At 37.0% G+C, this 23,194-nt stretch overlaps 1 protein-coding gene across 1 annotated transcript; it reads right to left on the reverse strand.

Moving 5' to 3' along the window:
- Nucleotides 1-1,773: 1,773 nt before the first annotated feature.
- LOC103026183 (uncharacterized) lies at nucleotides 1,774-5,977 on the reverse strand. Its single transcript, XM_007242199.3, has 7 exons — nucleotides 5,843-5,977; nucleotides 4,563-4,844; nucleotides 4,296-4,400; nucleotides 3,916-4,077; nucleotides 3,423-3,512; nucleotides 3,067-3,184; nucleotides 1,774-2,707 (listed from the first exon to the last, which is right to left on the reverse strand). Exons 1-7 carry the CDS (start codon nucleotides 5,846-5,848, stop codon nucleotides 2,607-2,609), a joined length of 864 nt encoding a protein of 287 aa, XP_007242261.3. The 5' UTR covers nucleotides 5,849-5,977; the 3' UTR covers nucleotides 1,774-2,606.
- Nucleotides 5,978-23,194: the final 17,217 nt, after the last annotated feature.

The raw sequence follows: 23,194 nt of genomic DNA on the forward strand, positions 1-23,194 counted from the left end.
TTCACGCTCCTAACATCACCATCTTCACTTATTCCCAATTTTGCTTTCAAGCTAACTTTCGTGGTGTTAGTCTGCCTGAACCATACACTGTCTGTAGTTAAGTTGTGGTGGAGCTACTTTTTGGCGGAAGGCACAGTCCATATTAAAGCATATTCAAACTGAATTTCTGAAGTTCTTTAATTTATTTTCTTTATTTATTTAGTAAAAAAAGAAACTGTATAAAAGCAATAGAACACTCGAGGTCGTGTGTTATCGCGAATAACATCATTAAAAAGACCAGTGAGACGTTCTGTATGCTAAATAACAAAAAATCTAGCAACAAGCTAAAAGCTAATAAGCTAATAAGAACATTTAATAAAAACAGAAAAATAGATATAAAAAAGGAAAATTACCAACTACACTAAGCTCAAAATGCTAAAAGAAATATAATCTAACGAATTCTAAAAGAGCAAAACGAAATAGTAATATAATAACACTCAGATGTGCATGAATAATTTATAAAATTACTGTAGAAATGATATATATCGTCATATCGCACAGCACTATATGATTCAAAACATTTTTTTACAAATAATAAACTGAAAAGTGTGGTTTGCAAACAGTTTTCAGTTTTCTCTGAATGCAATCAATCACATTCAGAAGTTGCCTGATGACTGCTATTGACTAAAAGTGCCCACCTGTATAATCTAATCTCAGCACAAATACAGCTGCTCTGTGACGGCTTCAGAGGTTGGTTAAGAGAGTATTGGGGAGTTAACAGCATCATGACGTCCAAAGAACTCACCAGACAGGGCAGGAATAAGGTTGTGGAGTTTAAAGCAGGCTTGGGCTATAGTTTCAGTTAACACCACTGGGCTATAGTTTAGTCCTTAACACCACTGGCAGAGAGGAGAGCCCTCAGCAAGCTGCTGAACATCATGGACAATGTTCACCACCCTCTGCACAGCACCATCACCAGGCAGAGGAGCTCATTCAGCGGCAGACTGCTGTCCCAGTCCTTCTCCACAGACAGACTCCGAAAGTCTTTTGTCCCTCAGGCCATAAGACTGTTCAACTCCTCTCAGCACAGCAAGCTAAAGACTCTGTGACACTTTTTCACTCTGCCCTCACACACCCTCAGCTATGGACACACCCTCAGACTTGCTGATGCCTATAACACTATTTTTACAGTTCTACCCTATTCTGCACTAGTAGTTCATTCACTAGTTAATTCATCTACTGTTTACGTATCTTTTGCACTGCTAAATTTAAATGATTATATAACTGTTTATTTGCACTTTCTGTATGGCTGACATCAGTTATCCTCACTTTATGCACATCAACTGGTGTTCACTGTGTATTGTGTTCTATCTATCTATCTATCTATCTATCTATCTATCTATCTATCTATCTATCTATCTATCTATCTATCTATCTATCTATCTATCTATCTATCTATCTATCTATCTATCTATCTATCTATCTTTTTCCCAAGCTTTGAACGTCTCACGGAGCAATGTTCAATCCAAAAGTTCAAGGGTTATGAATACTTTTGCAAGCCACAGTAAATTGTTATTCTGTCCTGTCTTAAATAGCAAGTCTGTATTGAAAATCTATGAAATATTGTAATAAGTAATTAAGTACTTAAACCTCATAAATTCAGTTCCCACATCTGTTCAATATTCAGGACTAGCCTGAGTGTCCAAAGCTGTCTAGATGTGTGTTAACATAATCTTCAAATGAAAAAAATAGTTTTGTAGTGTACAAATAACCACAACATTAATATTTTTTTTTATAATTTGCAATTTATTTGGAAATTAAACATTATATGATATGATTGGATTTGGGGTAAAGAAACAGTATATAATGAAATGATTTTATTGGATTATTTTGGGGGAGGGGTGGTGGTAAAGGAACAGTATATAATGAAATGATTTGGTCATGGCTAATTTCGCTGTTATGTGGTTTCTCTAAAGTGACGTCACATCAAGTTTATTAGTCTAGTGATTTTTACAAAACCCCAAGTGAGCAAGCACGAGGCGACAGCGGTGAGGAAAAACTCCCCTGTAGGAAGAAACCTCAGGAGGAACCAGGCTTCACAAGGGGGACCCATCCTCCTCTGGTCTAAACCACATATGACTAATTCATGATATGACGTCACTTTAAGACCACATATACAGTGTTTTTATATAGTGGCTCCTTGATGCCTGCAAATCATCTACATTACTTATACAATATATAATAAATTTATCCCTGTCCAAATATCCCCTCTAAACCTAATTTAATATTAGCTCTGGAGCCTAAATATTGCTCACAGAGCTCAGTGATAATTCTAAATACAAGCAGCAGCCAATCAGCTATTAGCAATTAGCTGCATCTTTCACTCAAATTATAGATGATTTAGAGGCATCAGGGGGCCGTTATTAATATGCGCTAGAATCACCGACCGAAGTCACGGGAGAAGTGAGATGTCTGCTGCTCAGTGTGCTGCACAAATATACTGACATAAATTAACTCAACATCTATAACGATGGAGCTCAGCTCATAAATTAGCCTACTGGATTACACTGACCAAATAATTTCATTAATATAGAAAAGAAGTGATAGAACATAGACAAGGTGGGAATTTAGCTGGGGCTGGGGCTGGGGCTGGGGCGTCTTCTACTGGTAAAGGCCCGTTTTACTGTCATCCATGCTTTCTTAAAGAAGATTTTGATCTTCTTTAAGCCTGTAGAGAAAAAAAAGAAAATATTTATCACAGTTTAGCAGTCAAGAACAGTGGCATGTTTAGAATGTGTAAAGGGCAGTTTTATACTTTTCTACTTAACTAAAAGCAGAAGGGCATCCATAGTTGGGCACTAATTAAAATCCTTTAATTAAAATCTAAAGAGCACATCATCATAATTTACTGAAACTCTCTAGTGGTCACTTTACACAAGGAGGGCAGTCAAAATGGCACTTTGTCTCTTTTTTGCCACTCTAGAGGGCACTAAAAAGTGATTCTTTTAGCCATAGAGGGGACTGGAGGGGGCAGTTCCCCCCTGACAGTGATTAGGAAATACTGATATAGCCTTTTTTGTTACTCACCAGCTAGGATGTCATCTTTTGAAGGACTGCTGGTAAGGACTTCCTCCACGACTTCCTCCTCTTCTTCTTCCACCAGATCTGTGAGCTCAATCTTCTTTGTAATCTGACATGGAGGTCTCTGTAATAAATTCAAATTATTCACACAATTATAACGCTAGCCAGCAGTTTGTTCCCAGCAAGGCATTGAAACCACAGGTCTAAATCTGAACCTCTGAATCTGAACCTTTAACCATCTGAGTAGGAGATGTACCGAAATGAAAGAGAAATGAAATTAACTGTCTGCTGCATTGGATTTAAGATGTTTTAAGGATCTGCATTTTCTTTGAGAACACTAAAAGCTTTAAAAGCTTACTTACCGTATCTTGAAGAGGAAGCTCGCCCTTTTTAGGTTTGATGTACTTCTGGTAGTCAATGTACTGGTTAAACTCCTTTTGGGAGCACAGCACCTGAAATAAAAGGATAATTCATATTGTTGGATCTTCTAAAGTGATCTTAAAAGGTTTTAAAGTGTGAATTTAAGGCTTCATATCATGGGAAACTGCTCTCACTAATTTGCCCTCACTGTGGATTATGTGAACACTGCTAATGTTTCTAAATGTACACTTTACTCCTCACATAATCATAATAAATGCTGCAAATGGACCTAAAGATATGGGTTCTTTAAGTCTGAGTGCTACATTTCACAAACTGTGACTGAAATGGATCGCTAATCATTCATAAGCCTTGTGTTATACAGGGAGAATCAATGCAGTTTACTAAGTAAATTAAGTCCCCCTCTTTGGAAACACACGGAAGTGTTTAGTAGGGCAGAGGCTGTACTGTAACTGTGTGTAAATATAATCTACGTACATGTCCATCCTCCGTAATCAAGCCCTGGTCGATGAGCTGCTTCCTTCTCCCAGGCTTGTTGAAAAACTTCTTCAAGTGCTTGTCGTGCAGGCTGCTGTAGGTAACGGGCATCTGTTGCATGTGAGGGTCTCTCAGATCGAATTCTGTCTTACTCTGATAGAGCTGTGAGAAAAATTCACACAATACATTTAATATCTGTGAGTTTCACACCTGCAGCAGCAGCAGCATTACTCTACCAACAAGAACCATCTCAAACACTGGAATATGTAATCTTCTAAACTTTACACACAGCTTAGATGATTCAGACCAGAGAGAACTAACTGTAGGTGTGAACGTCTTTAAAATACTCATTTTAAAACACTTTCTATTCAGATACTTACACTCTTTCCAACTTTACCCCGGGAGTACTGCATGGAGCCTCTGTTAGCCACTTTTGTGCCAATTGGTTTCTCCAGTATTCCTGAAATTGCCCTTTTGATGAACATCTGGAAGGTGGAGAAGAAAACACAGTCCAATAAATGTTGTGATATGTTGAATCGTAACTCCTGTATCATGACCTGTATCATTCTTGGAAATTAAAAAACCCTATTATATAAAAGCAGAATGCTGGTAATTAAATCTGTAGGAAACTGTATCTGCAAACTCACCTCAGCTTTAGCATCGGCCTCCATCTGTATTTTCTCCTCCTGCTCTTCCTCCTCCAGGTCTATCAGTCTCAGCTCCTCACTTACCTTCGTCATCTGAGAAGGAGATCTCTGTAATAAACTCAAACTTAAAACAGTGACACGATCATCTTCATCATGTTCTACTGTAAGTAGATATGATTGTGATGTGTGTGTCTGAGTGTTTGAGCTTGATTTAATCCGCTGCTCCTTCTTCTGATAGGGTGGCTGCATGCTGCTGGTTCCCTCTGTGATTTCTGGTGTTTCCTGAATGAGCCGTCAAAAGAATCCATACAATACATTTAATATCTGTGTGAGTTTCATATTTAAAGCATTTCTTTACAAACAAGATCCATGCCAAATATATTTTAATATGAAATCTAGTTAGTTAATGGCAGATCTAATCTAATTATTAACACATTTCTTTCAAGCATCTTTTCCCCACATTTTCCTGAGAAAACTGATACCAAAATACTGAGAAAACCACCCAAACAGCTGATGTTCATCATATCAACATCATTACAGGGTTTATTCTAACATGATCTTAAATTGAATACCTTAAATATCACCATTCAGAGCTTTGCTAACTTTTAACTTTTAATTTAATTTCACTGAAAGTGCAATGCATCGTGTAACTTTTTTTAGAAAGTAAATTAAATTACTATTACTAATTAAAAAAAATATTAAATTTGTAACACACTAAAAATTGTAGTAGCTAGAAGTGTGCTACATCAATTCTTAATACATTTCTAATATAGCTGATGTATTAATAGTGGTACAGTTAAGTAATACTCATTAAATGTATTATAATTTTACTGTAAGCATATTTAAAATGTGGAGTAATATGTATATTAAGTTATAATTTTAAATGTTACTTAAGTATATTTAAAATAGTTCAATTTTAGTAGAGTTAATTAATAAGTGCGCTTAGCACAGTTTAAGTAAGACTTTTGTACTATTGTTTTTTATACAGTTAAAGTATAATAAGTACAAAAAAAAAACGTTGTTCCATTTTATCACTCTTTAAAACATACTTTTTTTTTGTTTTTTTTCACTAGGGACCTTGAATATTCCAAACAGAGATATAATAAAACATTTTAACTAAGCTAGTCTGTACTGTTCTTATCCAGAAATAAGAAAAATAAACCAAAAATAAAAGAACTATGGAAATAAATAAATTATTAATTATTATTAGTTAATTATCTTTCTTTCTCTGCAGCTACACAAACTCAAACAATGTGAAAAACATATTTTTCCAGACTTACATCCATCAGCTCCTCTATTATTGCAGAATAATCAGCTCTGGCTGAGGAGCCTCAGATAAGCATGTTGACATCATCAGCGCAGGGACGTCATCAACATTCCGAACCTGCAATCTGATTGGCTGAGAGGCGTTCTACAGGTGCCGTTCTTATGCTTACAGGTAACCTAGCAACGATGCCGGCGCTTCAGTCCAAAACGCTCCGTGGTCACGTGATTCACGTGGAGCTCCAGTAGTTTTTTTTTGGTGGGTAATTTAAAACACTGAGACAGAGCTGCGGTTTCACTATACAGTACTAACAATAGTTACAATATGTACAATATTAACCCTCCTGTTATTTTACAGGTCAAATTGACCCGTTTTAAAGTTTAAAGATTTAATAAAAATAGTTTTTTTTAAATAGTAAATTTAGTTAATTTATTTTTTTTATATAAAACTTATTCTGCTTGCTGTAATCAGTGTAATCAACATATATATTATGAAAATATTTGCAACCACACCCTACAAAAACTAAAACTAAAAATTGCAATGTTATGTTTTAATGTTATGTAAAACTACAGTTTTATGTGTCTTTTAAAAGTAACAGAGTAGTAAAACATTTTTTAAAAAGGTTAAACATGTATTTTATTGTGAAAAATAAGTGTATTATCCTAACTGAACCATTACCTGTTTGAGGTCAGAAACGCTATTGCACTAAATATTGGTCGAATAATTAGCAATGGAGATAGTAAAGAAATATTAACACTGCTTGTTAGGATGTTCTCTTTTTTTAGACATATTTTGGATAATTAAACATACCTTCCTGTATATGTCATCCTATCGATAGTCCATTCATGTATTGTAGTCCATTCATAGCAGCATTCAGATCCTATTATTACACTGAGGGGGGTTAGTTAATCATTAACATGTTTTACATTAAGAAATTAAATATTACAGTTACAAACTTAACTTAGTATTGCAAATAAACAATAATACATATATTTCACTTTTGAACCTAAACAGTCCATGTAAATGAAGAATATAATATTGAATAGAATAAAAATACAATGGACAATATAAAAAAAATAACTAAAAAGAAAACAAAAACAAGGGGTTATTAAAATTATTTATCCATAAGTGATCCATATATATATATATATACAGTATGTGCGTGTGAAAAACAACAAAAAATATATTCTATATTATTATGTAATATATAATTGTGAAATTTCCAATGGTCATGTGTTTTGTGTGTGATGTTAGTTCTTCTTTCTTGCATATTCTACCCCTTAACTCAGATTAAGCACTACTGTCTATTAGAACATACATGTATCAGCAAATTGAACAGCAGCTTAGCCCCACCCTCAGCGTTGGAAATATTAAAATCTGCACACTGAAGCAAAGCATAACAGCATCCCAGCTATATGAGGATATTTCGCCATCATGTTGTGAGTTTTTACCGCTTAGGATTTGTGAAATAAAAAGTTATATCAAATAAAATTATAATGTTAAACAAGTGAGGCAATACTGCAATAAACATAAAATATAAATAAGATATTTTATTATTATTTAATACATTTATTTATTGATTCATTTGTTTTTAAGTGCATTGAGTGCACATACAAAAACAGCATTAAAACTGGAAATATTTCAGGTCTGAAAGAGTTAAGTGATCTCCGAACCATCACTGATGGAAACTTCACACTAGACCTCAAGCAGCTTGCACTGTGGGTCTCTCCACTCTTCCTCCAGACTCTGATCCCTTGATTTTTAAATGAAATTTGGAAAGTTTGGAGAGACATGTCATCTGCTGGTGTTGGTCCACTGTGTTTTATCATGTCAGTGTTTTCCCACAAAATCTTACAGCACTTCATGCTTCCCTCTGCTGACATCTTTTATGATGAAGTGGATTTCATTTTCCAGCAGGACTTGGCACACTGCCCACGCTGCCAAAAGTACCAGTTGGTTTTATATAATATTCAAATTTTCTGAGACACTGATTTTTGCGTTTTCATTGGCTGTAAGCCATAATCATCAACATTAAAATAAATAAACGTTAAAAATCACTCTGTTGGCGCCGGGTGGTCCAGCGGTCTAATGCGCTGCCACTATGAGCGGGAGGTCGCAGGTTTGAACCCCCGCTCATGCAGCTTTGCCATCAAGGAGCAAAATTGGCCTTTCTCCCTCCGGGTGGGTAGATGGCGCTCTCTCCCCATCACACTTAAAGGTGGCGTCTGGTGGCACGAGGCGTCTGTGAGCTGATGTATCGGAACCTAGCCGCTGTGCTTTCCTCCGAGCGCGCTGTGATGCTGCTCAAGCAATGATTCAGCAGCAGCTCGAAAAAAGGGGTGATTGACTTCACACCTGTCGGAGGAGGCGTGTGCTCATCCGCATCCTCCAAGGGTCGCAGGTGCCACCGGTGATGGGGACGCACAAAGGGGTGGGACAATTGGATATCCAAATTGGGAGAAAATTAGGAAAAATCTGAAATAAAATTATTTAAAAAAAAGGATAACTCTGTGTGTAAAACATCTATATAATATGAGTTTGAAATTTTAAACTAAATTACTGAAATAAAGTAACTATTCAAACTGTTCTACTTTTTTGAGATACACTAATATATACCTAAACACACAGATGGGATTATCTTGATAGCCCTGTCTAATTTACCTTACTCTGTTCTGTTAATATTCTTAACAATGGTGATTTAGTAGGGGACTCATGATACTTTAATATACTGTACGTGCAAATATACATGCTTAAAAAAAGTGAATCACTTTACTCTGCTTTAGCTGTATGGGGCTGCTGGCATTAGCTACTACAGACTAACTTCAGACTCTCTCTCTATACAGCTCTGGTGCATACCGGCTGAACACCAAAGCTTTAAACAGACCAGCAACATCTGTCTAAACCAATTGCAGCCCGTTCATTAGATCTATTGGCTTTGGAAGCATTTGTTTCAATCTAAAACTTAATGACTGTCCTTATACTTCCAATGAGCCAAGTTTTATGTTTTATTATCCAATATCATCAGTGGATTTAAGCGTCCAGAGCATCCAGTCTGAGACACATATACAAATCCAACTATGATTGCATTTAAACCACCTACAAATGTGATTTGGTGGATTGCCATGTCTGTCAACTGTGGAGCTTCAAAAGCAACAGTAAACAGGGAAATGGCCACACTCACTGACTAACTCTGGATTTAGTCTACATGTTTTAAAAATCAGGTTTGGTTTGGCATTCTGAGCACAGCTTATATACTGGTCATGCAGTGGTGCCAATTTGCATTAGGCTATTTGTAATTGAAACTTAATTTACAGTAATTTACAGTAAGTAGGGAGTCCAAACCTTTGCTTTGCCAGTTTATACAATATGTGGGTTTGTATGTGTGTCCTGGTTTTAAACAAAGACACACACACACACACACACACACACACCTGATTGGCACAGAGGGAATTGGGGTTGGGTCAGGGTTGACCTTCATGCCAGCAGATTACTGCCTGTTCCTGCGTGTGTGTTTGTGTGTGTGCACGCATGCATGTGTTTGTGTATTTGTTTGTGCGGATATGTGACAGTGTGTGTGTGAGAGAGTGTGTGTGTGTGTGTGTGTGTGTGTGTGTGCAACATGATTGTGTGCTGGTCCCAGCATCAGGCTCTCGGGGAGATGTGTGACCGGCCATCCTCAAGTTGAGGGTTCATCCTCAGTTCAGAGGGAGTTCAAACATCGGTCAGCTGCATACTCTCTCTCTCTCACTGTCTCTCTCTCTCTCTCTCTCCGTCTCTCTCTCTCTCTCCTCCCTCTTTCCCTGCCTGTTAAGCAACCAGGCTGCACAAATACACTGCTGTATTAAAATCTTCAGCTAGCTGTTTTTTTTTCAGACTCTGCCAGGAGTACAGTCAGGCTGTTAGCATTGAGAAAACTGTACATTCCTAACAATACATACCAAAAATTTCATACATTTTACAATGAATTATTACTAGTAGCATCCTGTAAATAATTGAATTGTGTTAATAATAACATAAAATGTAAATCAATACATGTATCGATGTATAATAAAACCAACGGCTCAATTATTAAAACAAAGTTTATAAAAATATGTCTTCAGCTGCTATTTGAAACTGTTTACCGATGCTGCTTGTCTGATCTCAACTGGTAAGCTGTTCCATTTCATTGGAGAATCACTTACTACAATCACTACAATATTCTATAATTAATCACAATCAATCACAAGTTAAAATGCTTGTACTTCTTTGTCATTTTGTGGAAGCAAAAAAAATACATGCTTATTGTGGCGTGCATTGCAATTTTTTTTGCACACAAAAATCAAATTCTGTTGAAATATGTCAGTCAATAAATCCAGACACAGAAGGAACAGGAAGAAGAGAAAGATAATGAAAGACAGAGAGAAGGGCTCCAGACTAGCATCATCCACAGTCCCGGGGACGATAAAAAATAGCACATGGGCTTGTGTAAGGTTTTTGGGAGAAATCCCTTTGAAAAAATGGTTATAAGCAGTTTTTAAGGAGACCACCTGCTGGTTGAAATATGAAATATGAATATAATTTTTTAATGCTTGCAGTAGAGTATGTTTGTCCCACCTTTTAACACAGAGCCAATCTGATCTGCTTGCTGGTAACACTCAAAGTGGAAGAGGGTTAACATAGTGCTACTGGTGAAAGGCTCTAAAGGGAATATTTGACATATCTGTCAACTGTGGAGCTTCAAAAGTGGCAACGGTAAACAGGGAAACTGCATCACCCTCTGTCTAACAGCAAAATTTCAGTTTCAAGAAGAAGAACGGATGTGGACAGACTTCAATTTCTTCACTTGAAAAGTGAGAGAAAAACAATTGATATTATTACAATACAAAAATGCACAAATAAATACAACAGTAATGTTTAAAAATATATATTGTGTGATGATTTTTAGGTTGGTTCAGATGATGTTAAGCTTTGGGGTGGTTCTGGGATGGTGGTTATAAAAAGTTAGTCTGGAGCCCTGGAAAGAGAGAGAGAATAATAAGAGGAGGGATAAGTAAAAGAGTGAGGCTTAGTTAGTTATGAGATTTAATCCACATTGTTGCTATGTTTACATAACTAAATTAAAGCACTCATGCACATCATCAGACTCTGAAAAAAGACTGAATTGTGGGAGAGACTTGGAGCTAAAAATTTGCGTGAAAAAACAAATGTGTTAAAGTTTCCAGTTTAGTTGTATGTGTTAACACATTGACATTGACAGCACCGCTTATTTTTTGCTTGTTATTTCCCAATTATTCTTCACTTGTGTTTAATCAGCAAAGATATGGGGTGTTTGTAAATAATGGATGCCCTTGTTTTTCATTTCCAACTTACTGTGAAAAATATAGCAATTCCAGGGTTTATCATACACTGACAATAAGCTGTGCCATGAGTTTTTGTTTTATTTTTGTGCGTACAGTTTTTGTTGGGTCATGAAAGTTCATGAACCCCTGAAACAATGTGTCATACAGTGTCAGAAAGCACATAAGCAAGCCTGTCTGAGATTACCTAACAGCTTGACACAGTTTGGGGCAACAGTGTGAGGATGTAGGCAGGCCGTTAGCACCATGCTTTCACTAGTTGTTAGCTATTAATTATCCTTGTAGCCCTAGTGCACAACTGAAGCAGCCAAACCTTTGTCACAGAGTGCACTGTATGGACAAAATTAATGCCTGGGTATTCATTGTTTCATCTGAAATCAAGGATATTAACCCAAAATAATCTACCATGCATTCAAACTATTGTAAACAGTGTTTTTGTTGTAAAAAAACGCTATATAAATAAAATTGAATTTAGTTTCCTATAATGGTTAGATTTTGTTAAACAAAGACTGTAGAAAGCCAATACCTTTCCCTTCCCTGTAAACTGACTTTCTAGCTCCAGCATTGAATTCTAACACTTAGTTTCCCTTGTAATAATATTTTTATTTTGTCCCCAGAAATCATTTTTAAAACCTTGATTGACAGCATTATCTGGAAGAGACTGGTGATCTAAATGTTAATCATCACACTTACTGGATAAACTGGGTGGGTATTCAGTGGAAACTTTGCTTCCGCTCCTTAAAGCAACGCTGTAAACTCAATGAAGGCAGTCTCAGACAAGCTTGGTCTGGGAGAGGGGTTTAATTACCAGATGATGAGGTGAGTCTAGTTCTGCCCTCTGGTCTCTACGGCACAGACTGGAAAAGATTGGTGACCTGCAGGATCTGCAGGAGATTTATTGTCCCCATGATTATTATATGGAGTATCTGAGTAATAGTGAACTGAACTTTTACTGTTAATCATCACACTTACTGTACAAACATGGGTGGGTATCTAATGGAAACATCTTCTTTGCTTCCACACCTTTGAGCTGCGCTATATATTCAATGAGGGCAGTCTGAGACAAGCTTATTCTGGGAGAGGGGCGTGACAACCAAATGAGTAGGAGAGTCTAGTTCTGCCTTTGGTCTCTATGGCACAGACTGGAAAAGATTGGTGACCTGCAGGATCTGCAGGAGATTTATTTTGCCTATGATTATTACTTTGAGTAGCTGAGTATTAGTGTAACCCAGGGGTGTCCAAACTACGGCCCGCGGCCCACTTGCGGCCCGTTTCCTTTTTTGGAGCGGCCCGGGAGGTATTTTAGAAATAGAATGAAAGTTGCCCCTCTGTTAAGCAGGTTTTTATAATGTGAGATTCAAAGTTTGTACGCTAGGTGTCAGAAACGGGCCAAAGAGTCTAAAAGCGGAGAGGGTGCGCATTTCTAGCGCAGAAAAACGTGCCAAAGAGTCTAAAAGCGGAGAGAGTGCGCAGTTGTAGCGCAGAAAAACGGGGCAAAAGAGTCTAAAAGCGGAGAGGGTGCGCAGTTCTAGCGCAGAAAAACGTGCCAAAGAGTCTAAAAGCGGAGAGGGTGCGCATTTCTAGCGCAGAAAAACGTGCCAAAGAGTCTTAAAGCGGAGAGGGTGCGCATTTCTAGCGCAGAAAAACGTGCCAAAGAGTTTTAAAGCGGAGAGGGTGCGCATTTCTAGCGTAGAAAAACGTGCCAAAGAGTCTAAAAGCGGAGAGAGTGCACATTTCTAGCGCAGAAAAACGGGCCAAAGAGTCTAAAAGTGGCGAGAGTGTTCGAATGTAGCACAGAAAAAGGGCAAAAGAGCCTAAAAGTTGCCGTAATTAACAAGTTTAATATTAGGAGACATCATGAAATGAAACATCAATTTGAAAAATCTTAGTTTACACAACACTGTCAAAGATAAATAAAGATAGTAAGTCAAGTAAAATGATGTGTAAATGAAAATAATCAGGAAAATGTATTATTTAAAGTGGTATATTTCGTTATTTGTTTTATTACAGAGTCTGTGGCCTGTGACTCTCCTTCTGGCCCCCAACAAAAAAAGTTTGGGCACCCCTGGTGTAACCTATATAAACAGCACTTTTTCTGTTAATCAGTCATTACATTGAATAGACTAAGTGGGTATTCAGTGCAAAAATAAAATTTGCTTCCACTCCTATGCAAGTATGCAAGATGCACTGTAAATTCAATGAAGGCAGTCTGGGACCAGCTTGGTCTGGGAGAGGGGGTGTGACGACCAAATGTGTAGGTGAGTCTGGTTCTGCCTCAGAGACTGGTGGAGGATATTGGTGTAGGATCTGCATTGTTCCCATGATTATTACTGCTGATGTCCGTATGTTTTGGGATTTATGGCCCTCTCTGGTGAGAATGGGTGTGATGCGGTCTCCTTTCAGAGCGGATGAATCAGATTCCAGGTTATGTTCAGTCAGGGGAGAGAGAGAGAGAGAACACTCTTCAGAGAAACTTCACTCCTTCGTTTCTTTGTTTTTACTCTGGGTGAATGAGCTACTGAGCTCCCGAGTTTCCTCTTCTAAAGTCTTCTTTGCTCCACCAGCCGCTCGCATTCAATAAAACTGAGACGGATCCTCTTTTAGAGGCTGTACCTGTGACGTAAGTACGTAAAGACGCGTGACATGGCCAGAATAAAAGTGAACCAAACCCCCAGTTTTTATAATGAATATATTAGTCTTAGCAGGTATGGTCATTTCAGCACACTGGTACCATTAAACACAATATTCTGTCCCTTCTCCACTCAGAAATGCTTCTGCTTTCAGTTTAGAAAATAAATAAAAATTGGACTGCCATTTTAAATAGCTGAGTAGTAGTTTAACCTATTTAAACCAATGAACTGTGTAACCAGTGAAAGGAAATCTAGTTTGCTTCCGTTCTTTTTAGCTGCGCTGTAAACTCAATGAAGGCAGTCTGAGACAAGCTTGGTCTGGGATTGCCAAATGAGTAGGTGAGTCCAGTTCTGCCTCTGATCTCTGATTGGGTAATATGGCAGACAATTTTGGCTTAATTTTTATCAAACAGAAGAGAATGGAATAACAACACACATATTTTCTACAGTTCTCACACTTTCATTTAGCAGAAACGTCTCCATTTAAGACCACTCAACTCATATAGTGCAAATTTGTTCCTTACAGAAAACAGAAAGAAGCAGTAACTTGGTTACGTCACTCAGTCGTCACGCGGATGGTTGTGTATATATACACACCATTAATGTGGTTCTTCTCAGCCAAGATATGCAGAAAGCTTTATTCTGTCACTCCAGATTTTCCACCAACATTGGCAGAACACAATAGAGAGGCTGAGGTGCAATTTAACAGATATGTCCTTCTGCTAATCAGCACGGCATGTGGCCAGTTGAAGACTTGACCTAAAAACCAAGAGCTGGTCAGGTGAAAAGCTTCAATCCCAGATGGAAAGATAAGAAGGGCATATTTATGTTTTTCTGTAACTCATTTTGGTCTTAAACTGTGCAATCTATATTCAGCAATTCCGTTTCTGGCAAGGGATTGGTTGGATCCGATACCTATGCTGTAAAAAATACAGTAACCGTTTACAGGATGTTTTTTAGAGTTAAACTTTTAACTCAACTCGGTTTATTGTCAATTATTAATCAATTGTTTCAGTTTCTTACCTGTTTATTCCCATCTGCAGGTCAGAACTCTCCCTATCATTTGAGGTAAGGCCTTTCTGACTCTGGACAATAGAGTGTTGTGGTGTTGCAGGGAATTTGAATGTATGACCCCCTCTCTTTTAACCAGCAGCTGTTAGACCAGAGGTGTCCAAACTACGGCCCGCGGGACATTTGTGGCCCGTTTCCTTTTTTGGAGCGGCCCGCGAGGTATTTTAGAAATAGAATGAAAGTTGGCCCGCTGTTAAGCAGGTTTTTATAATGTGAGATTCAAAGTTTGAAACGGGCCAAAGAGTCTAAAAGCGGAGAGAGTGCGCATTTCTAGCGCAGAAAAACAGGCCAAAGAGTCTAAAAGTGGAGAGAGTGCGCATTTCTAGCGCAGAAAAACGGATCAAAGAGTCTAAAAGCGGAGAGGTTGCGCATTTCTAGCGCAGAAAAACGGGCGAAAGAGTCTAAAAGTGGAGAGGGTGCGCATTTTTGTGCAGAAAAACGGAGCAAAACAGTCTAAAAGCGGAGAGGGTGCGCATTTCTGGCACAGAAATTCAGGCCAAAGAGTCTAAAAGCAGAGAGAGTGCGCATTTCTGGCACAGAAATTCAGGCCAAAGAGTCTAAAAGCAGAGAGAGTGCGCATTTCTAGCGCAGAAAAACAGATCAAAGAGTCTAAAAGCGGATAGGGTGCGCATTTCTAGCTCAGAAAAACGGGCCAAAGAGTCTATAAGTTGCCGTAATTAAGGAGTTTAATATTAAGAGACATCATGAAATTAAACATCAATTTGAAAAGTCTTAGTTTACACAACGCTGACAAAAATATATATAGTAAGTCAAGTAAAATAGTGTGTAAATGAAATAATCAGGAAAATGTATTATTATATATAGTATATTTCATTATTTGTTTTATTACAGAGTGTGGCCCGTGACTTCAAATATCTTTGTCCTTATGGCCCCCAACAAAAAAAGTTTGGAAACCCCTGTGTTAGACAGTTGCTCCACTCAAGACATGGGAAGCCATGTACAACTTTTCTTTACGATTTTAATCTGGCCTATTTTTATTTATTTTATTTATTTGTATTTGTTACTCTGAAAAAAAATCTGGATTGTAAAAGCTTTCAAAAACAAACTCATTTAGAGAAACTGTAAAGCAAATTTCACATAATTATAACCAGCCATGTGTACTTTAAATAAGCTAATGTTAGCATGGTGGAAAATGGCAATTGCTATATAATACTTATTAACTACAAATACATTATTCATTATCTAAAAAAACTTCTTCAGTGACTACTGGGAGTTATTTAGCAATGTATTCCAGTAACTATTGCAAAAAATGAGTCAGTAACTACTATTCATAATTTACTATATTGTATGACTTTTATCTAAATTACTAAATTAGTTATTCAATATTTAACTACTTTAACTATTCAGTATCTGCTGTGCTAACACTTATCATTTTTTTCAGATGAAAAAATCACTTGTATAGAAATATTTTTACATTGGCGTCCATTCAAAGTTAAGTAAAGGTAAAGGTTAGTTAACCCTTAGTTAAGTTACAGTTAAGAGGTTTTTGTCTAACCATGACAATACAATCTTTTTTTCTAATTGTAAGAATCAACCAAGGTGATTTGGGTGCAAATGCAGGCAGGCTTTATTAATCCAAAAACACAAGGCAAAATGGTAATCCAAAAATACAGGCAAAGTTCAAAACCAGGAATAAATCACAAGGCAAAAGCGTGGTCGAAGACAGGCAAAGATCAAAAAAACAGAAATAACAAATCACAGAATAAACCGCTCGATAAAACACTAGTGTGGCAATATCTCGCAACTAGACTCAGCAAATGTCCCAGTATATATAGTCCTAGTCATAAGCTGATGTCCCACAGGTGTGTGAAAGGGGCGGAGTCAGCTTATTAGTACTCCGGCAAGGCTGATCTTAAAGGTGCAGGTGTGACACTAATAGGTTTTTTAAAATACTGTTATTTTCTTTACTCTTTTTAAATGTAAGATTAATTGTTAATGGTGCAAATATTTCTTTCCATACATATCTTTCCTGACTGTACTCACATAAAACTAATTTAAAACATTCTTTTAAATTCAGACCCTGATATGATATCGTTCTATTTCACTTACAGGATTGAACACAATTGTATATGAACTAGACATCATTAAACAAACAAAAAAAAGACTTTACTAAAAAAAGACACCTACAAAAATGATTGTTCCCAATTAAGCAAACTGGCTGTTACGGTAAGGGTGCTGGCTTTCTGGTCGCTCGTTAAAAGAACTGAAGCGAGATTACTAGAAGCACATATATGTCGGTGCAGCGAGATTAGCCGGTGGTTGATTGCGATGTACCTGACGATGGTATTTGAATAAGTGGTTGCAGACTTGGCTCTTTGCCTGGCTGCCTTCGGTGTGTATTGCTGAGTTTCTTTTTGCATGACAGATCGAAGCTGTTCTTTATGGTTTGAGTGCGACCTTTGTCAACCCTACAAATTAGCTAGAAGCATATCAGCTGCGCTGGCCCTTTTCTGCACTGTCCTATTAGCTGAGTAAAGGAAAGTGAGGGTCCCCCTTAAGTAACCTTATCTTGTAATTGGGTTCAAGGTTAAGTGACCCAGGAGCAGCGAGATGCAGGGTTAAGGTCGGGGTGACAGGGGACGGGGCAGCATTTAATCACAGGAATCAAGGCCCGGAGCTCCGGACGTCTGGGCTAGGGCCGGGGTCCGGTCTACGGAGGCTGTTGCCGGGCAACCTGTGCTCCAGACAAGGTCTGCCAGGCTTTTAACCTCAGCCCAAATCGATAGGGACAGTGCCGCAGCTAATATTCATCTTACAAATGGGAAAATTAAGCAAGGGCAGGTCCAGGGCTTTCCCCTTAGCTACCCGAGAGTTTTATCCTGGCCTCTAATTGAAACGTATGAGGGATAAAAAACAAGGGGGACGATGAATGGAAAGTGGCCCTGACAGCTTTTCACTCCAGCAACTCCACCACATTAGCGGCCCACTGAGAGATGAATGGCCCGCGGTGACTCGGGTTCAGCCGGAGTGACCCGCAGGCCACCCTATGGCCAAGGGCGAGGAAATAGAACACGAATAAATTGCTGGAGAATAATGGATCATAAACATCTGCCTTGTAGGACAATCCCTCCCTCTGTGGCTCCATCTGTCCACATTTAGTATCATGCATATATATAGTTTCTACAATCAGTGATGGTTTGGAGAGACATGTCATCTGCTGGTGTTCTGCTTCATGTTTCTCTCTGCTGAAAACTTTTATGGAGATGTGGATTTCATTTTCCAGCAGGATTTGGCATGATGCCCACACTGCCAAAAGTACCAATTGGTCTTATATAATATTAAAACTTTCTGAGACACTGATCTTTGGGTTTTCATTAGCTGTATGCCATAATCAATTATCATCAATCATTAAAGATATAAACACTTAAAATAGATCACTCTGAGTTTAATACATCTATATAATATATGAGTTTTACATTTTGAACTGAATTACTGAAATAAAGTATATAACTTTATTTAAAAGTGTATAAATAAACTTCTCAATGATATTCTATTTTTTGAGACACTAGTATACATTAATAAATAGTACAAAGAGAAATAATACTATGTAATTAAAATAGAAGAGAAGACTTTAGAGTTATTATTTTATATTGTGAAGAAATTGATCCAGTATTACATATCTGTAAGTGGCTAAATTATGTAAAAAAATCGTGCAAATTTGATAATAGTAATACAGTAGAAAATCATTTAGAGGGAATGTGTTTCTTACATTCTTTTGCATACTCATAGGCCACAAATGTACCACTGCTGTGAACAATTCTGACAATTTTTACTGACTGTAAATTTCTCTTTAACAGAGCATTTTACACCAAATGACGTGTGACTTGTCCTTTGCATTATACAGTTTTAATCTGCATTTGTGTTTTGTAGTGGTTTGTTGAAGTACAGAATCAGTGCAGCCTGTTTTAGTGCAGTGCCACCTGAGGGCCCAAAGATTACCAGCTTTCGATACTGACCATCAACTTTCATTTCTCCAGATTCTCCTGCTGTAGATGGTTATACTGTATATCTAAAACTATCTAAAGATATCTAAAGTTTTTGTAGATTGGTGAACCATTGTCTATTTTTGCTTCTGAGACACTTTGCCTCTCTAAAACATTTTCTATACCCAGTCACATGAGTTATATAGAAATTGCTCCTATTGTTCTATTTTTTTTTCGAGGCGTGTTGCTGCCAGCAAGTTCTTAATGAGTTCTAAACATTGTTTCATGAAATAGTACAATGTATGTCTTCTATGTTTTATTGTGAATTAAATATGGCTCTATGAGATTTTAAATCTTTTTTTACATTTCACACAGAATTCCAACTAATTTTGAAATTAGGGTTGCAAATATATAAACAGTAGCTTTAACATAAACATATTTAACTTGTATTCTAATTATCCTCTATTTAAAACATCTCCAGATTCCAGATCAATTAGGGAAGAGGTATTTTATAAACAACAACATAAAAAAATATTTTTATCCCTTGTTTTTAGGATTTTATAGGCAAATTGGAGTGACTGCCGGTTGCCAGCAGGTCTTTGCTGGGCATTAATTAGTGATTAAGCCTTATTAATGTTGAGCTGCTGACATCTGGTCCTTAATCCAGCCACTTCACTTACATTCTCCATTATCATCACTCTGTGGTCTGTATTCAAGTGCCTCATGTAAAAAGCTGTATATTTAAATATAATAATACTGTACTTGAATTATGTGCGTAATAATTAAAGTTATTTTTTTTTTAGTTATTCTTAAATTTGTACCTGCTTAGTCTGTATTTCAGTATACTAGAAAAAGTAGATATAATTTGGCTGTGCTATTTTTGCACTGGTTATGTACTTAATAAAAATATATACTTAGCATTAATTTATTAAACTGTGCTTTTAATGATAAAACTACTTTTACAAAATGTGTCTTGGAAGCCTATATTTCTGCAATAAAACTGTACTTTAGTGAAATTTGCTAGCAAAACAATAATTTTACAAATATACAAATTAAAATTGTGCTTATGAATCTTTTATGTGTTAAAACTTTATTTTTAAAAGTAATTTTAGTGGTTTTTAGTTGAGGTAAAATAACTTAATAAATAAAGTTGAAGTTTTATTACAGAAACGTCATTAGCCACTAACGTTAGCTTAAGGTTAGCTAACTTGACTGATATTAAACCTTAATATTTATTATAAACAACTTTGTGGTGGCAAATGGAAAAAAGAGGAGATGTGAGAAGAGGAGTTGAGGAGTTAAGTTAACGTACAGTTAAGCAAAGTAGCTAACGTTAGCTATCGCTAGCGGCTAAATGACTAACAAACCACAAAAGGACCGTTTATGTCTCTTTTTGATACAGACATGTGGAGTTTATATGTTTTTTTTTTCTTGCTAAAGACCCACAGATATATTATAACCAGAAACTATAGTCTAGACAAATAGTGTTTTTTTTTTTCAGATGCTTATAAATGTTCTGTTTTTCTTCCTCTATTAGCTGTTATGCTAGTTCACTCTGAACTTGTGCAGCAAGTGGATCTGATTTGTATAGCCAGTCATCCGAAGGGACAGATTTTCCGTGACCCCTGAACTCTAAGGTTTCCAGTTGGCTGGTTGGGGATGCCACCTTCACTTGACCCCTGGACTCAGTATGGTAAATCCACAGTCGTGTGACAGAACAGGAGGCCACACAGAGCGCCGTCGAGGGGCTTTCACAGCTCTGTGTACTTTCATGACCTTTTTTTAATCTTTCTCTGTTCTTTAGATCTCATTTTACATTAACGCTGGGTCGTACCTCAGTGTATAGAAGGTGTGAAAGAGAAGTTAAAGAATTATTAAGCAAAAATGAAACTTTTGGTTTCTACATTTTTTCTTCGTATAAGGATAATGTAGTTAACACCATTTAACTTAGATGGCTCTATTTTGGTTTTCATCTGTTGAAGTTCAAGTAGGTGTTAAAATGGTGGGACTATATGGCAGAGTGTGTGTGTGTGTGTGTGTGTGTGTGTGTGTGTGTGTGTGTGTGTGTGTGTGTGTGTGCGGCACCACCTCCAGCGGTAACGATGAGGTGAAAATCTGATATAAAATATATAAAACATATGAAAAATTAGACATATATGCTTCTGACTAACAAAAATAACAATCTTCCAATTGGGTAAGCAAAGTTCCTTAGTAAGATTTCTTAAAATAACCATAAAATCTTAAATCCAGTAAAAAAAAAAAAAAGATTTTATATCTTACATTTGGTCACAAAAATAAAATGACAGCTTATTTTAAATAACCACAGGAATAAGATATATTGCCTTGAAATTAAATCATTTCACTTTTTAAGATTATATTTGTTTGCAGGGTGGATATAAAGATAGACACATAAGATAAGATAGATGGATAATAGTTAATTTAATTGTTTTTGTTATATCAACTGCTTCGCACAATAATTTTACCCTAAAATGTATGGTCGGGTGAAGAAAATGCTATAGAGTGAACAGTAAGTATTGCACGGAGATAGCAGCTCAGAAAATGGTGCTTGCTCTTACAGCCTACAACAGAGAGACCATGCATATAATCATAATATAGTTGAATCAACTCAAAGGTCTCTGTTTGCATGTATATGATTGGAAATATCCATTTTTTTATGTTAAAAATACTTAATTTATTTGAGTTCATCAATACAGCTAATTTTGGTTTTCAGTGTGTGAAAGGGCAGATGCAAATGACATTAAGATAAAGTGATAAAATGTGGGTTATGTAAGCTACTGGTGCATCTAAAAAAAATAGAATATCATTAAAAAAATACAGTATTTCAGTAATTCAGTTCAAAATGTGAAATTCATATATTATATAGATGTATTACACACAGGTTGATCTACTTTAGGCATTAATTTCTTTTATTGTTGTTGATTATGGCCTACAGTCAATGAAAATCCAAAAATCTGAATCTTAGGAAATTTGAATATTATATAAGACAAATTGGTGCCAAGTACTGCTGGAAAATGAAAGCCACATCTCAATAAAAGTTGTCAGCAGAGGAAAGCATTAAGTGCTGTAAGATTTTTCGGGAAAGCACTGCACTGACTTTAGACTTGATAATAAAACACAGTGGATCAACACCAGCAGATGACATGTCTCTCTTAACCATCACTGATCATCAGTAAACTTTACATTTCATTTGTAAATCATGGGAGCAGAGTCTGGAGGAAGAACGGAGAGACACACAGTCCAAACTGCTTGAGATCTAGTGTGAAGTTTCCACCAATCAGTGATGGCTACATAGTTTAAGTGGTTGGAGTAACTTAATCTAGTGGACTTCCCCTATATGGCAGACTAGAGCCGTGACTAAAATTCACCAAGGAACTCTGGTAATAATTACTGTACATTCATCAATCTTCCAATGTAAAAATAAGCCTGTGTGAATAGAAGCTCCCAATTAAAGGATCCTCTTAAGGAAGACTGTGTTTGGTTGATGAATCATTGCTGTAAGAAGGTCAATTTCGCTTCCAAAGCCTTTAAAAGTTCAAAGAAGGTAAAGATGAGAAACTGATGATGTGCTGCATGTGATTAGATGCAGTGGTCAGCTACCGTTGGGCGGAAACGGGTCGGGCTGGGGGTAAATCCGCCTTTGCTTACAGCTGGATGGATTAAAGGGGCTTCCTGTCCCATGGCTGACCTTTAAAGCCAGGCCAGATGTCATGAGAGCCTCCAAACAAAGGCTTCAGGTGACACTTCTTAACTCGCAGCCTCGTGGTGTCCTAGTGGTGTCCTATTTGAAGACGAAGCTGTTTGATGTATTTGTTGTATGGTGATGATTGATGATTCTTTGGTCATTTTTTAGAAATCAGTGTTTTAAAAATGCATTGAAGTACATTATATGTTTAGGATAATTATTCTGCTATAGAAACCCTTCTCTCTTCACCTTTCAGCTTTCTTTTACAGACAAAGAAACTGAAATTAAAATTGACTACTGCTATTGTACATTAAATTATTAATCATATATCATTTAAAATGCTCAAAATATCACTGTGGATCAAGGAATGTTAAAGTGGCAATCCGGATTGTTTTGTTTCTAAACTAAAAGCAGAAGCATTTCTGAGTGGAGAAGGGATAAATATTGTGTTTAATGGTACCAATGTGCTGGAACGACCATCCCTGCTTGGCCTAATATATTAATTCTAAAAACTGGGGTGTCGTGTCACTTTTTGCGGGAGTTCTTCTGCCCACATCACACGTCTTTACATGCTTACAACACATGTACAGCCTCTAAAAGAGGATCCGGCTCAGTTTTACTGAACGCGAGCGGCTGGTGGAGCAATGGAGACTTCAGAAGGGGAAACTCAGAGCTCAGTAGCTC

The sequence above is a fragment of the Astyanax mexicanus genome, chromosome 1 (assembly GCF_023375975.1).
Source record: "Astyanax mexicanus isolate ESR-SI-001 chromosome 1, AstMex3_surface, whole genome shotgun sequence".
NCBI lineage: Eukaryota > Metazoa > Chordata > Actinopteri > Characiformes > Acestrorhamphidae > Astyanax > Astyanax mexicanus.

Bases quoted from the DNA above. Each gene is read 5' to 3' on its own strand.
- LOC103026183 (XM_007242199.3), bottom strand. The intron at 4,401-4,562 runs GTGAGTTTGCAG...TCCACCTTCCAG, and splicing joins AGGCCGATGCTAAAGCTGAG to ATGTTCATCAAAAGGGCAAT. The intron at 4,078-4,295 runs GTAAGTATCTGA...TTTTTCTCACAG, and splicing joins GGGGTAAAGTTGGAAAGAGT to CTCTATCAGAGTAAGACAGA.